General features: G+C 41.5%; 1 protein-coding gene across 1 annotated transcript in view; it reads right to left on the bottom strand.

Annotated features, from left to right (window-relative positions):
• Positions 1-16472, bottom strand: part of LOC108572100 (synaptogenesis protein syg-2-like) — a 485655-nt gene that overhangs the window by 29202 nt on the left and 439981 nt on the right. The window contains exons 9-10 of the mRNA XM_017934291.1: positions 15188-15318; positions 11444-11603 (exon numbers count right to left, since the gene is read on the bottom strand). Coding sequence (XP_017789780.1) covers positions 11444-11603; positions 15188-15318 — 291 coding nt within the window. The remainder of the gene's footprint in view (positions 1-11443; positions 11604-15187; positions 15319-16472) is intronic.

Consider the following 16472-nt stretch of genomic DNA (forward strand, 5'->3'; position numbering starts at 1 on the left):
GTACATTCCAGATTACCATCCTATTCCAAACAAAATTACGTCCAGTTATGCAGAATGTACATAATCAACAAAGTAACAGGACTTGAATATTCCACGAGCTGCGAAAACATACGCGAAAGCGTGCCCTGTCGTAAATTACAGTGAGACGAGTGATCCGCGATCAAACATTTATCGAGAAGAATTCACGAGCCGCAAACTCGGTCAAGCGATTAGTCGATCGATTCGACATTCCCTGAGTCCTGTTTCAGACGCTTTGCAATATCCATTAACAGTGGTTAATTAATGTATCTGATTAGGCGTAGCCGGTGTATCGATGTTCATGCATCATCTCGAGTCACAAGCATCCGTAATACACCCGATATCCTACATACACTAACCCGTTGATAAGTTACGCTATTCCTATTCAGGCAAACCACTGAAAATGTTAATCACCCTGATGCATTTCAGTCCTTTCAGGAGGATCTTTGATCGATCACCAACGGTGGTTTGGCGGGTGAATTTTTCAATGGAACTCCTCCTCCTCCTCCTCTCGCGGTGTAATCAGACTGACGATTAAGCCAGACCTGGATCAAAACTTCCATCTCTCTCTCTCTCACGTTAACGACTTCCAAAAGAATTCTTATCGATCTCTAGACGGAGATTTTCGTGTAATTAAATGCAGCCTTCGATTTTTCTTTTTCTTCTTTTATCTTTGTTTCAAATCTGATCACGCTACATTGAAATCTAAGGGGAGCCGGTCTGGTGTACACGTTTTATGTATACACCCTTTGGAGAGAAGTTCACCGGCGGGGATTCCACCTGTTACGAGTACATCTAGCTGGAAGGAAGTTTAGAGACCCCGGCTGTTTTTATTTCTCGGTGACCGGGCTCTCTGCTGGTCCCTCTCTCCTCTGGCCCCTGGCACTATCGATGATCTGAAATCCGACTCAAAGGGCCTATAATTTTATATTCGCTTAATTAAAATTGTATAAGCCATGGAACGGGAGATCAAAGGGCGGTATTAGTACCGGCCGCGGCGCTTTCCAAAGTAGCTCTGTAATCGTGTTATCGTCTCAGTGGATGTATTATAGATCTCTGATGCTGAAGTAATTCGGGAATTATTTATATTGCTGTAAAATGTGAAGCTTCTCCGGAGAAAATTCGCCATTTTAGAAGCTCCTGTATACCGGAAACTATGAGAAATATTTTCTCGTTTATCACGTGCAACATTAAATTCGAGTAAAGTGTACCTGTATTTGTTGTGACGTTAGGTAAGTCATAGAGAGAAGAAAGTAATTTTGTAATATCCATAGCTAAATTTTTTTCAAAATTCCTTCAATTTACATACACAGTGAATGCACGATTAATCTAAGAAAATCCGTCTTTAATTAGTCAATAAAAGAATAGACAATTTCTGCAAAGTGAAATTTTCACAAAAATTCCTCATTTTCTATCCAAAAAGCTACCAAAAAATTCACACAAGGAACGCACGATTAATCTAGAAAAATTTATCAAAATTAAATTGACATAAAAATGAGTTAACTTCAACGAAACGAAATTTTCCCAACAATTCCCCTCGTTTTCCATCTAAAAAGCTAGCAAAAAAGAAAATTGGCACACTAAACGCACAAATAATCTAAAGAAAAAAAAGATCCGTCATATTAGAAGCTCCAGCATCCCGGAAATTAACTCTGTTTGTACATCCGAACGCAACCATATCCTCTGTATCAGCTCTATCAATACTCTGTTCGCGATGCGTCAACACGGGGGACAAACTCGACGCGGTAAAGCCAGCAAGAAACAAGCGAGGGAGAGGGAGAGAGGAGCTCATATCAACAAGGGTTCGAAGTGGCCTGGAGGGAAGTAGCGGAGCACGGAATTAGTGGCAATTAGCTGGAAGGTGGGGAGGAAGCGTTGGTATCTCGCGGAGACACGGGAGTACATAGTCGCGTGTAACGGACGCGGAAGATAGAGTAGCGTCGCGTCGCGGCGCACAGTAGCGGGGAGAAGTTTAATCGACGCGCCAAGGTACAAACTACGCGAAAGTACGTACGTGCGCGGAATTCGCGGCGCGGCAAGGGTTGAATCGGCGTGCATACGCAAACACGTGCCCACCATAAGCGAACAAGAGTAACGCAACTGAGCCGAGGGAGGATCATTGAATTTAACCGTATTTTCCCGTGGAAACGACGATTACCATAATACGTCGCGTCTCCCCGGTTCTACTTACACGCGTGTGCACCTTCTTTTAACCCTTTCGCCGGCGAGAATATCGTTGATACCGACTACTCGATGGAAGCGGAGTGAATTTGTGGCTTTATTTAGGCACGAAGTTAACCGAGATAGAAATGGACGTGCGTATCGTGGTGATCGTTTCGAATTAGTGTCACCGTTAATTGGTAAATAACCCTGTCAAACCTGATTTTTCTTGGTTCACTAAATGAAAAATTAGGGGTAATTAGAATTTTACATTTGGATCGAAGAAGCAAGAATATAAAAAGTAATTATTACACAAAAGTGTAAATTTGTAAATTGTAATTATTATAAAAAATTGACTGCCTCTGCTACCTGCAGTCGAAGGGTTAATAATTCCTATTCTCCGCAAACTTCTACGCAAATTTTTTGTGTTACTTTAAAAAAATTCTTTCTTGAGCCTTGGTTAGCCAGCTCGTGAGGTGGAATTTGAGAACGAAGGCTGTTCGAGTGGTGAAACGATTAAGAGATTCCTTTGAACCGGAATTCGATAGGTTAATGAGCGACTTCGGCTGCGAAATCGGGCGAATTCTTCGTTTTTTTTGCCAAGTTCGGCTGCGAATTGATCGGTATCGAGGAAGAAAGCGTACGTAGTGGTCTTCTCGCGAATGATTTCGATTATTGCAGCGGACTGAGAACTCGTTGAGCGTCGAGCAAGGTTCTCGCGACGATGCAGTAATAATCGCGTTGGAATTGGGTCGCCTAATCTGCAGATTTTCTGATCGTTCAACGAGTGGCTTCGAGTGTCGTTTGTGGGTTTCCTTTTTTGATTGGACTGATGATTTAGCGCTTATTTTCGATCGGAAGTATAAACTAGATTGAGGTAAAAGGCTTCGGAGACAGTAAATTAATTTAACGAAGTATTGTGACAGCATAAATAGGCTTGAAGTAGTTAAGAGTATAATTAGAATCTAATAATAGAAGTTTAAAATAGGATTTCGAGAACAGAATAAATTGGTAGATTCGGAAAATTTAAAATATAAGTCACTATAATAATAAAATTAAAAATTCTCAGAACAAAATTTCCCAAAATAAGAGGCATTACGAACTAACAAACGAGCAAATATTCACGAATCATAATTTATGCAAATATATGAAAATCCTAAAATACAACATTTTCACCTCATATCCAGAAAATTACACGCGACGTGCCTGTTCTGGCAACATATTTCTGTCCCTATCGAACTCAACGCGAAACCGTTAAATACACGGTTCGAACATAAATCACCGATCCGCCGTGATAAAACGGTCACTTACAAAAGTAGCCGTTATTTCGAAGCTCGGATATTCCCCGCGAACAGAGCCACGCATCGTTCGAAGAAAAGTAATTACTACGGAGCGGTTAATTTGACGGCTGGACTCGTTAACGAAGCGCCTGTTCGCGTTCAAATTACCGACGAACGTTTTACAGGGAACATTTAACGCTTTTATAATCGCCAGTCCCGGTGATCTATTCGATTATTAATCACGCCGCGTCCAGGCTGTGCTCGAAATATGTATTAGATCAGCGTGTAAGTAATTTCGATTACGTTCCGAAGATACTAAACGTAAGAGTACAGTGATTAAAAATATCTCGATTAATACGAGACGCACGAGATGTGAAATATCGACAAATATATCTCTAACGATGAAAAATTCAATTACTTATTCACCGAGCTAATAAATTCGCCGGGGAAGGAGGGTTGCCCCGACGTCAATTACGGAAACGTCCCTCTGTACGACTTTAATTCTCTTCCTAAAGAGGTAGAAAAGTGAGGCGAGGGGAATGTAATTACGTGGAAGTCGAACGACGACAGACTGTGCGCTCCGTGAGTTTGGACATTTCCCGATCCGTCTGGATGTCTAAGGACGTTACCGACGACGACGTGATCGCGTTAGGCGTCGCGTCGCGGCTCCGTGAATTTTTAAGGGTTGTCACATTCCGTTGCCGTCCGACTGCGACTCGTTTATTGACAGCGGTACGCGAGAAACCTCTCCTATGATCGCAACAATCGCTCGACTTTTCCGCCATTCTCGCGCATCCTGTCGCTGATCCAGCCGCTGGCGGCTGTTGCGCTCGACGGATGAAATGTTGGGGAAGAAATCGTTGTATCGTTTAAATTATCGATCGTACGGAGAAGTTTTAGCGGAAAATGTTAAACGATAAGTAGGTCGCTTTTTGATGCATTTTCGAATGCACAAAATTTTTCTTCTGTCTCATTCAGTCTTCGAAAGCATTTAATTTCTTCAGGGACGATTTTTTTTAAATTAGAAAAAATGATCTAGTTTTTTAGGTAGTCATATTTATATTCATGTTAGATCGATAGCAGTTGTTGGAGATTATGTTTTCCATATTTTCTCTATCAGAAATATTGGAAGTTTTTCGGAAAAACTAAACGTACACATATGTGAAAGTGTCCTTGAAGAAAATTTTCTCGTACCACCATAGCTAGAGAAGAAAATTACACCCTGTATATTCTAAGACAACGTCTATATCGACGATCGTCAGTAAAAAAGGAGCAAATGGAATTACATCTTCCCAGGACGATCAATTGATTTGTTCTACTGAAATGAGTAAGAGACTAACCCTAATAAACAAAACCTGCTTCACTTGAGAATAAATCTGACTGTCAAAGAACCACTCGCAGAACGTATTTAAAAAAAAAAACAATCCTTCCATTTTCTCATATCACAATCACGTAATGAACACGAAAATCCCGCAAGCACCGGAAGTGAACCTGTAGGCATAATAGTTCCTCGACTTTTCGAACGCTCGTGAACGCAAGAAACGATGGATTTAATTCGGGAAGCGGCATTGAAACGACCGTTTCCACGTTTCAGAATTGACAGAGCAGTTCTCTGTGCAGTCGTGAGAGTTTAATGCCTCTCGCAGCCACGACAGAGGGGCACAAACCGTTTGAGGAAACGTCGCCTGAAACCACCACCGCCCAGTTTTCAGTCTGCAAAACAATCGGCATTATTCCCGCGCAACAAGCGGTTTGCTTGACCGCGGCTTTTCAAGCGATGCCGGCCATGGACCATTTAGCAATCTGAACGAAACTTTTTTTCCCTCGTCGGTGAACATAAGTCCTACCGAAATTCACGTGAACCGGTTATCCAGCAATTATTTCCTATTTAATAATCCCCTTTCTCGTGTGAATTGAACGCCCATGAGAACCTAGCTCGCATTTAATCCGCATCTTCTTTGTCCTGTAGTTGCACAGGAAGAGAGAAAGAGAGAAGGTTGGCCAGGGTTGTGCCATTTTAAAGGCAACTAAGCGGCTTAAGATTTTGGGAACGAAGAAAGCGCCGCTTTCCTTGACGTTCGAGCATAATTATGTGTCCTAAAACTGAATTGAAATCTTAAGCTTCGTTACCGCTATAAATGGAGCCCGAAAACCTGTCGACCTCTCTCTCTCTCTCTCTCGTTTCCTCTGTCTTTTATAATGGTCTTTGTGTTAGGCTAGTATATGACCGTTCCTTCTTTGCCTGCATTTGTATGTAAATTATTACTAGGCGAAACAGAAAGCGATAGAGAAGAGTGACCGGGTTGAAAAGGAAACGCGAACGAATTGAGTCCAGTGGAGAGGTTGCAAAGTCACTTTGCTCCCCCGGAAATGGCTCCTCCTCGCTTGGCGAATTGTCCTCGCCTGCTGTAATACGCTAATTCGAACCTAACGCGCGTCCATGACCGCGGATTCTGTGGCTGGAGATTGAATGTCGACCACCGTCGTATAATTGCGTTGGAACGAAAGTGTTCGTTCCACGTTCACGCGGAACGTTTTTCGTTATTGTCTGAACGTGACGAAGGTGTGTAGATTCGCGATGAAGTTTCACTTTCATCCTGTGTTTCATCGTTTCGGTTTTATAAGACCGAGCAGATCTTATCTTGATTTAGGTGTGTTTTAACGTGCTTCGTCTGTTATCTTAATTAAATCTTAATTAAACATAAAAAATCTATCGTGGAAAAGTGTAATATAATCACTTTCTTCTTCGTGAAAAAATAAGTCGAAAGTGAAGAATAAAGTTTTTGCATACGAAGCTTCGTTTTCGAGAGAAGCGACTTTGAAAATCCTTGGGTGCGCGTGTGCTAATTGCAGCTCTCGGTGCACCATTTTTTAAGTCATTTTTCTCGAAAACGAAGCCTCGTATGAAAAAACTTTATTCCACACGTTCGACTTATTTTTTCATGAAGAATCAGCCCTGTCCTGTTTGCACCACGATCGCAAAGACACCAATTAATATATTTACATGAAATTATACTGTCTTTATTGCGCCACACGCGAAATATGCATACAACGAGACAAGTAACAAACACCTCTATGCAAAGTTCAACGTAACGTTGCTGCAATAAACCAGTCTCGTCGAAGTTTCGTGAAAAAGAGAAAACACTTGATACGTTTTAAAAGCCTGTAAGAAATATTCTGAAATAAAGCGGTTTCTAAACTTGATACAGGACAGTAAGGGATCAACGAACCAGCCAGCGAACGTAAAACTTTGTTACTCGAGTTTCGTCCCTGTTCACACGTGTGACTCGCGAAATGAAATTTATCATTTAACCAGGAGAGGTCGTTCTAGTCTTCCTGTAACAATCACCGGCAAACTTTCGACGGGTCCCCTGGCTTCGTTACGGTGTCGTAATTCGATGCAACAATTAGCCGCTTAAATTAACAAGATTGATACGGGTGAGGCCGTGTGTTCTCGTCGAAAAACGAATCGTCCGCTTGGAATTCCGTTTGCACAGAAGAGATGAGGGGTGGGGAGGGCGGCGAGACGTGTATTACGTGCCACTAGCCGAATCGGTCGATTCGCTGCACGCCACACCACGCTCGCGTGCATATACGTGTGCACGCGCGTGTACATATGGCGCCTATGCAAATCCGCACGGTAAACCTGCCGTAATGATTTAGTGCGACCCTTAATGTCTATGCAGGAGAGTGACACGTGGTTCCGCCCATGAGGCTGTCTTATGAAACGTTGTTTCTTCGTTGGCCAGGGTTATGCACCGCTGTGAGATGTTAGACGCGATGTTCCAAGATATATGGCGGAAGGGTGATTTTTTCTCTCTCTCTCTCTCTCGACGCTTTATGTTCTTTCGTCTTTGATAAATGTCGAGCTGATTGTAAGAAAGGGTTGGAATGACTGTGTATACGAAGATGGTGAAGAAGTGGAGTGTGGAAATGTGGCTGATAGTATATTGATCTTTACTACTTAATCCCTTTGTGTCTTAATCTGAGTGTAAGGTTACAACGATTCAGAGAGATTTTTAATTTTGTGGCTTGTGCTGGTATTTGCTATGTTCCACCACTAGAGGGACAGATTAATTAGCGGAACGTTAGTCTTTCTCGCTAGTGCTCGCTAAGCCTCCTGTTCCTATATATACAATTTTTAACGCGAGTCTAACTGTCCTTTGTATTCATCTCTTCTGTTGTAGGTTTCTTTGAAAACTTTTCCTATAGCCATCTCATACTGACCTCATCAAATCTACCTTGTTCCTAGACCAAAATAAAAGAAAGAGCCTAATCATCCTCGGGTTTCCTAAGTTGCCATACTTGGAGTTCACTAGGAGACCAAAGATTGAAATTTATCTTCCTTTCCCTTATCGTCTATTAATATCCTCCCTTCCACCAGCAATCGCCACAAACCTAACCAATGCTAATGTCACTACTTTACACGGTTGTCGCGCGATCGATCTTCCGGCGTCGTTCGGGTTTCCGCGGCGGGGTGTGCGAGCGTTACAGGCGTAATCCGGTGTCTCAAGTCCCGCCTGTAACTTACGATCGACTGACAGTTGGTCTCACCTCGCGCGTCCATATGGTCAACCGGGCAAATCAGTGTGTAATGGCCTTAACGCCGGTAAACTGCCGCGGCTAATCCGCTGGACTGGCGGCGGTGGCCGGGCCTGTACACGCCTGCAACTGCGTACCATCGACGAGCTACCGTCTGACACATGCCGGAATTCAGTAGCCAGGCCCCCGTGTTCTCGTGCACCAGCCATGTTTGTCGGGTTAAACGGCCCGTCTGAGGCAGTTAAAGGCGACTGCCGCGGTGTTTGATGAGATTCGAATCGTGCGCCACAACCGCACACACACACACACGTACACGCACTGCACACGTGGAACGCGCGTGGTTTCGATCCTGTGGAATTATATACGCGTGTGCCACGTGGCCCTTCCGATAGCCCGAACCTGCGGAAGCGGCTAGAGGATCTCTCTGCTAGGCTCGTGATGGAAGAGAATGGGATGCTGTGCCCACGTTTCATGAAGTTCGCTGAGTGCACGGGACATTTCAGAGGTTTCCGGCGATTTCGCGAAAGAACAAGTGGATTTTTCGGAATTGCAGTTCGAAAAGGGATTCGGTGTAAATTGTGTAAGTTAGTGTGACTCGTGGAAAAGAAGTGTAGGTGATTCTTTATAATAAGATAAGTATTATAAAAGCTTTCGTATATCACGACTCGTTTTACAAGTCAAAGGGTTAAATTACTAAGTGAAATTTGAGAAAAAGTGTGCAGCTCGGTTTCGAATTAAAGTAACTACAAAGTGAACTAACAGTTAAACGAAGACAAGAGGTTTCAGTTCGCGGTATAGTCGCAGAATGGAAGTGAAGTTACCACGAGCGAAATTAGGATAAATACCGCTGACTTCCTTCGCGAAGCACGAACTTCCTCGCTGGAATTTCTCGGATTTTCAACATTCTAAGTGCCGAGGAAATTCGAAGTTTCCTTGCTTGTAAGTGGAATGTGGAAGATTGACAGTGTATCTGCGGTGAATGCCGCAAAAGAAATTGGACATAATTGGAAATTATTCAGAAAATGTTGGCAGAATTTTCGCAGGCGAGATAAATCGTCGATCGATAAAAACGACTCGATAGATTCGATAAAAATCGAAGTGAACGCGGATAGAATCTGGACGAATGTATCTCGACTTCACTTCGCGAAGTTCGTTCGTTCAATGGACAGCCTCAGAAGCTTAGCAGACTTCTGGGGTTCTTGTCGGCGAGAGAATTTGAAATTGGAGTGCTGTAAATTGAAAGCAGAATCGACGTTCGATTGGATCGCTATGATTCGGTCCGCGGGAGTGGTTCTGATAAAATCGTAGTCGGTGCAGTTCGAATCAGAGAAAGTATACCACTTTCCTCCGTTTTTCGCGAACGCGTATCGTCGAAAAACTTCGACACGTTTCAATCGTCCCGTATAAATGATCGTCGGAATCGTTGCAAAATAAATTCACATTCTAATCCTCTGTAACCTGATTTTTCTTCGTTCCTCGCAAGAAAAATTACGGTTGTTTCAAATTTTGCATTTCAACGAGAGAAGCAAAAACTGATATGTAATTTCTAAGTTTACACGCCGTTATAGAGCATTAACACGATTATCATTTTCGTAATAATGACCTAATTCCAAAACATGTTCTTTCAAATCACGGCTAATAAAATTACAGACGTTTCAAAATATTTCCTGAAATTTCTATTCTCAGAAAATCTTAATTTTTTTTTTTAAATATGCTTAGGCCACTGTAGACTTAAATTTTTCTATGTACAAGCTGGTTTATGCTCCTATCAGTTATCAATAATTGCGAAGTTAGGCCTCTGTTACTTCAGCAGCCTCGATCAATTAACCAAAAATCAATCCAACACGCGCGGTTGGTAATAACAAACTTTTTCGCTGTTCGTCGAATTAATTTCGCGGCGGAGTTAATTAACTTGGTTCAATAGAACTTTTCATTTTCCCAGAAGGAAATTAATAATAAAAATCGTGCTAACGTAAAAAAGTAAAAAATTATTATTAGTGTATTATTTTTGCACAATTCCGGTGTTTTTCTCGTTTTGTATTCGCGGAAAATGAAAGTAACGACGAATCGAGGGAAACGTGACTTTGTTTATAAAAGAATTACGTTATATCGCGTTGTATTACTCCATCCGCGATAGACGTGGGATTTTAGCTTTATACGCGTCTCTCGTTAAATGTTTCATTACATGGTAAAAGCACGTTGTTACGAGTCGGTTTCCTTGAGCGCTTTTAGTGACCAAGCCACCCACCCCATCCTTACCTTTCCTCTATCCGTTTTACAATACTTTTCTTCCCTTTATTCGAACAGAGGTACAAGTCTGTGAAGCTGGAATCGTAACAATCTCTGGTACGTTGTATATAATGTGGCAGCCAGCGAATCATACTTTTTAAATATTTCTGCAGCCAGCTGGAAACAGTAGATTCTTAGCTTGTTGCGCTTCTGAAATGCCTCTTCATTTCTTTTTTTGGAGGGGTTCGTTTCAGACGTTTTGTTAAATGTTCGATTTATTCAAATTTCGCGGGTTAATTAAGGAGCGGGAAATGTATCAGATTACGAAGTGGATCGATGCGTGAGTGACAAAAAAGGGGTGAAATAATGGAATACATCGATATGGCGAAGAAAAAGAGAAGTTTTATCTTCATTCATAGTGAAGTTGTAGAATTATTTTTTTGAAATATTTATTAAGCACGTAAAATTCACTTTTTGGAAAAGAAAGTAGTTTTCAATGCTATTTGAATATTTAAATTTGGTAGAAATTATTTAACAAAGATTAGCTTGATTTATTAAGTTTCTTTCTAATTTGTATTAGTATCTCACTTTTACGTCTTCTTTAAGTTTCTCGAAAATATTCAAATTCCTCAGAAATTATTTAATAAATTAAACGTTTCTCTTAATGTTACAAGTTGCTGCTTGAAGGAAAATGCGCGTCTACGTTTAATATTCTTTAGTATTTTCCTTAAGGTCGGATGTTTATATTCTTTAGCCGGTTCGCGTTCTTTTGCAACAATTTTCCTTCCGGTTTAATTAAATTTTTTGTCAAGGTCGAGTCGCGACGATATTCGTCCGTGACATCACTGTGGAGAATTTTTAATGAAACACTTGCAACGAATGCGTTTGTTGTAAGATTTGGAAAAATTGTAATTCCTTTCGCGCTCTTTGTTACGCAGTGTCGCCTTTTTTCTTTCTTCGTGAAGCAATCAACAATGAAGCAGAGAAATATCTGACATACCAGTAAATCATTCTTCTCGGAATATTTGACATAATTACGAAAATAATTCAGAATGTTATTGCGGAAAAACATTTTTCTCTGAATAAAATTACAGAACATTTGGATCGTAATAGTACCATTTTACCAAATGATATGAAATTAGCCAGAACTACTGTACAATCCGTTCCGCACAACTAGAACTATGTAGGAAGACGAATAGCCAGAGTGTACTCACATTTGATATCCAGATTCAGTGGGTTGCTCTCTCCGTCGCCTATCCGATTGCTGCCGATACACGTGTAGATCCCAGCTCTGCTGCGAGTCACGCTTTGCAATACCAGGCTCTGATTACTGATTATGGTGCCGGCCGCTGGATTATGATACAACGAGTTGCCCTGTGAACGTTAAAGTCGAGGAACGATATTTTGGTTCACACCTATTCTACCACACTGTAGACGAAAGGTTTCGTTTGTTGAAAAACTTTCGAACCACCGCGAAGAGAGAGAACGATGGATCGTTAAAACGTTCGCTGTATCTACTCCTATGGGGATATATCGGCAGGTAATTTCGAAGTGTAGCGTTCTCGATGATTAATGGTGCCGTGGACTTGATACGAGGTGTGTCGATCGATAGCGCGAGAGCTTGCTTGTGAATTTTATGGAAAAAGGGAAATGGAAAAGGAATACTCAGAGAGAGAGAGAGAGTGAGAGAGAGAGAGGGAGGGAGGGAGAGAGAGAGAGAGGGAGGGAGAGAGGGGGGGGAGAGACAGACAGAAAGAGAGTGACAGAAAAAAAGGGAGAGAGTGTAATAGAGCGAGAAAAACAGAAAAAACGGGAGAGACAGATAGACAGAAAGAAAGGGAGAGACAGAAAGGCAGAAAGGTCGAAAGAAAGGGAGAGACAGACAAAAAGGGAGAGAGTGTAATAGAGCGAGAAAAACAGAAAGAAAGGGAGAGACAGACAAAAAGGGAGAGAGTGTAATAGAGCGAGAAAAACAGAAAAAACGGGAGAGACAGATAGGCAGAAAGAAAGGGAGAGACAGAAAGGCAGAAAGGAAGGGAGAGACAGAAAGGCAGAAAGGAAGGGAGAGACAGAAAGGCAGAAAGAAAGGGAGAGAGAGTGTGATACAGAGAGGAAGACGGAAAGGAAGGGAGAGAGAGTGTGATACAGAGAGAAAGACAGAAAGACAGAGAATGAAGGAGGGGAGAGAGAGAAAGAGAGAGTGTGAGAGAGCATGATAGAGAGCGAGAAAGAATAAGGCGAAGGCTGCTGACAGTTTTTCAATTTCTCAACCGTGCCATCGGGCCGACAATGTCTTCCGTTCTCCTCCTTTTCGAGTGTCGGAAAGCTCCTTTGAATTTCTTCGAAACACACCGGCACCGGCGGCGGAAATCTTCCGTCCCGTGGCTGCTCTCCCGAATCAAACGAAGAATCGACAAAGGCGTCCCCCTGGACGTCCCTCTGACTACAATGACATTATGATCCGAAGGCGAGCGAAGAAATATTTATGGAACTCGATGCAATATACCTGCACAAAAGGGACGGGCGTCTGCATTCGTTTAAAATAAATCTTGACCCTACCCTTTCTTCCTTCGCCAAAGGTGAGAGGATCCTGATCATTTTCCGCGGAGACTTCCCTCCTTTTTTTTTTTTTTCAAAAATCAATCTTCACTTAAAACAAAAAATTCAGATAAGCTCGATAAGATAACCGGGAAGATATCTCAATATGAAATCATTTGGGAAAAAGTTGAAAATTTTCTCTGGAAACCCTTGAATTTTCCGACAATAATGATACGAAGAGAATCGATCAATTTCTAAGATGTTTCTTTCGAAGTTTCATTTAGGATAAATGAAATTATTTCTGAATATTTCGCGAAGCTCTAAAACTCTCTGCTGTTAGTACGAAAGTATAGTTGCGTGTTTTATTTGAAAATATTCATGACGAAACGCAGCAACGCGAAATATACGATTCTCCTATTGCAACGAATGGCCGTCATGAAACGTGGAGGCGCGTTAAAGTTACCGTCAGAAGAATACCTTCGCTCTGAAACGTAAACGGAATTAATAACGATGATTCGTAAAGAAGGGTGTAAAAGGAGTAAGGAAATAGAGGCGTTTATGTTGCGTTATTCAGCAAACGTTCTTCGTCATCTGTGCATTATTTTTATGCGTGCTAAAAAAAACATTCTTTCTTCTCTCGCATAAATTCTACGAAGCTGTAATTTTTTCGAAAATTTCGAAACACCCGAGGAAAATCGCCGAGGCAAATATATTCGAGCTGCTAATGATAAATAGGATGCTGTGTATTGGTAACCAATCAGTGATCTGCGGTAGACTGAACGTGTCAATATCACACGGAATAATATTGATTAGGAAACCAGCTCATTGATACAACTAATCATTAAACAAATCTCCCCGCGCTTCGATTTCTGTGGCTCGATATCAACGTACAATTTACTTTGCTTCAGCTTATCTTCGTGATTTTTAGATCGATCGATTTTTAACATTTGAAGCGAAAACGACTATTCTTGGAAACAAAGTCTAAACAAAATACAAGTGAAAATAAATTAATACCTTGTGACGACTGACTCGTGACACAGATTCTCTTCAAGATGCGACAAAAACAGTTATATTAATAAAAATTAATTTTAATTCTAACTTTTTAATTTATGAGATTGAGGATTACCAAATGTAATAAATCTACACTACTTTTCTTGTCCAATACAGTACTAAAACGTAGCAAACGAAAATTATAAGTGAAGGGGTTAAAGCGACAAGAATTTAATACAATTAATTACGTTTAACTTTGTCTCGAAGTTCTGCTAAAATCCGTATCTTTCTCGTTGTGCACATGTAACGTGTTAAATTATTCCAGGGGCAATTGTTTTCTCAAAAAACCTTCATCTATCAATCTAAAGGAAAATACACATCTACTTCTCACTTGCACAGCGTGGAAAGTCTGGGTAAAATCATAGTTCCACCAGGAGCATCCTATTAACGGATCTCTCCGCGTCTTCGCGAGAGCCTTAAACGCTTTCGGTTACATCAACGGTTCCGAAACTCGCCGATAAATTTCTTATCGATGCAGAACGCCCGGCTATTAGTTCAAAGAACGCTTACGCGTTGGTTCCCGGTCGGCCCGTATCAGCATGTAAATTTTAAACGGAAACTTCGCGTCACAGCTGCGCCACCCGTCCCCTTATCTCGTCTCCCGATTAAGCTTCAGCCCTGTTCTAAATTATCGATTCCGGAACTGCCACGCAGATTCGTTATCCGGCGAACGTTCCATCGTCCCCGTTGTCGTTCGACACAGTATACACACTACCGGCCAAAAGTTTCACACACCATTTGTCAGTTTACGGGAATATTTGCAAGGTCTGCTGTCAATTTTTCGTCAATTTCGAATGAATTCTGTAAGGATCGATAGTCATTGTTTCGATAGATCTGACGAAGAGTAGATTTACTGGAGTTCGTAGGTGTTAGGACACTCGTTGCACTGTGTCCTTGGCGCCTATAGGCGCTGCGAATGTTTTCTTGCGCTGTGACCTTGGCGACTATAGGCGCTTCGAAAATTTTTTCACACTGTGGCTTTGGCGACTATAGCCGCTTCGAAAATTTTTTCACAGTGACCTTGACGCCTATAGGCACTGTGAAAATTTTTTCACACTGCGGCCTTGACGCCTATAGGCGCTGTAAAAATTTTTTCACACTGTGGCCTTGGCGACTATAGGCGCTGTGAAAATTTTCTTATACTGTGCCTTTAGCGACTATAGGCGCTGTGAAAATTTTCTCACACTGTGATCTTAACGCCTATAGGCACTTTAAAAATTTTTTTACAGTGTGGCCTTGGCGCCTATAGGCGCTTTGAAAATTTTCTCGAATTGTGCTCTTGACGCCTATAGACCATTATGCAATTTTTAATGATCGGAAACTTCTGATCGATAGTGTAAATAAACAGAAAATGGTAGAAATGGACTCACGTTGTGCCGCCAGAAGACCTTGTAGACCCATGGATTCGACTTGATGTTGCACTCGAAGTAGACGTCGATACCTTCGCGGATTGCGCTCAAGTTCAAATTGCTTCCAAGTTCGAGCGTAACCACTGGCTCGTCTGAAAGTTCAATCGTTGTGTAAGAAACGCCTGGATGTTTTGCTATGGGTGACTGCTGCACCCTTCGCGTCACGACAACGTTCTACACTTTTGTTGTGCGTCGAGTTCGGTGAATGCGATTGTACGTCGGTATGATTCGTCTTTTGGGTGTTGTTGATGTGTATTCAGGGATACTTCAGATCATTTCTAAGGGGTGGAAGTCTTGGGTACACTTGGGTGTAGTAGGATTCGTCAGAATTGTGCTTCGATGGAAGTTAGAATGTCTCTATGATTCAGTCATTAATTATGAAACATTTCGTGCAACTTTTATACTTAAAATTCGCTAGTTTTTGTACATTGATAGGAACTGTTATTGCGTACACGTCAAAGAGGATAAAGGAGCATCTGCAAAAAAGGGTGTAACAAAAGGATTTTATACAATAAATAACGAGCAAGTCATTTATTATTCAATATTAAATTCTTTTTCAGGAAAAAATGTTTTTTAAAAAACCATTTCAACGTAAGTGAATTTTTCAGCGTGTAATTAATATCCGTACAGTCTCGATTGCAAGAAACACGATCAACGTCAATCACCGTACAATTTTTTAATTTATCATCGTACAAGATAGATGGTGATTTCGTTCCTCGGAGCTTACGCGTATTTTACTAGCCGGCATCGTGCAGAGTTTATAGGATAAACAACTATTACGAACGCTTATATGATAAACCGGGTTTATACAGTAAACAACTATTACTGTCCGCGATTTTCAACACAAGCAAGTTAAATTCCCACTTGTACCTAATGCAATATTGCACCAGTCTGACAACAAAATCAATTTTCCCTGTTAATCCTTCCTCAGCTACGACCTTCCGCCTGCGATCGGAAAGGTGAATCAAACTGGACCAACCAGCTTCATCACACGATGTTTCTCTCGACAACGGGGATGGACCCTCTCGAATATTCGATACTTTCTCAACAAAGCCCGTACGCTATATGGCCGCTCCTAAGTTAGAAACGGCTCAATAAGTTCGTCGCAGGTGAAAGTAAAGGGTTATAAAAAGAAATCTACCGAAGTATATTGTACGTAAAATATTTTATGTATGAACTGCTGTGGGATTTACACGAAATTTATCGTTTATTGATTGTTTGATCGTTTAAATTAATCTTGTACGGT

Source organism: Habropoda laboriosa, unplaced genomic scaffold (assembly GCF_001263275.1).
Source record: "Habropoda laboriosa isolate 0110345459 unplaced genomic scaffold, ASM126327v1 scaffold110, whole genome shotgun sequence".
Taxonomy (NCBI): domain Eukaryota; kingdom Metazoa; phylum Arthropoda; class Insecta; order Hymenoptera; family Apidae; genus Habropoda; species Habropoda laboriosa.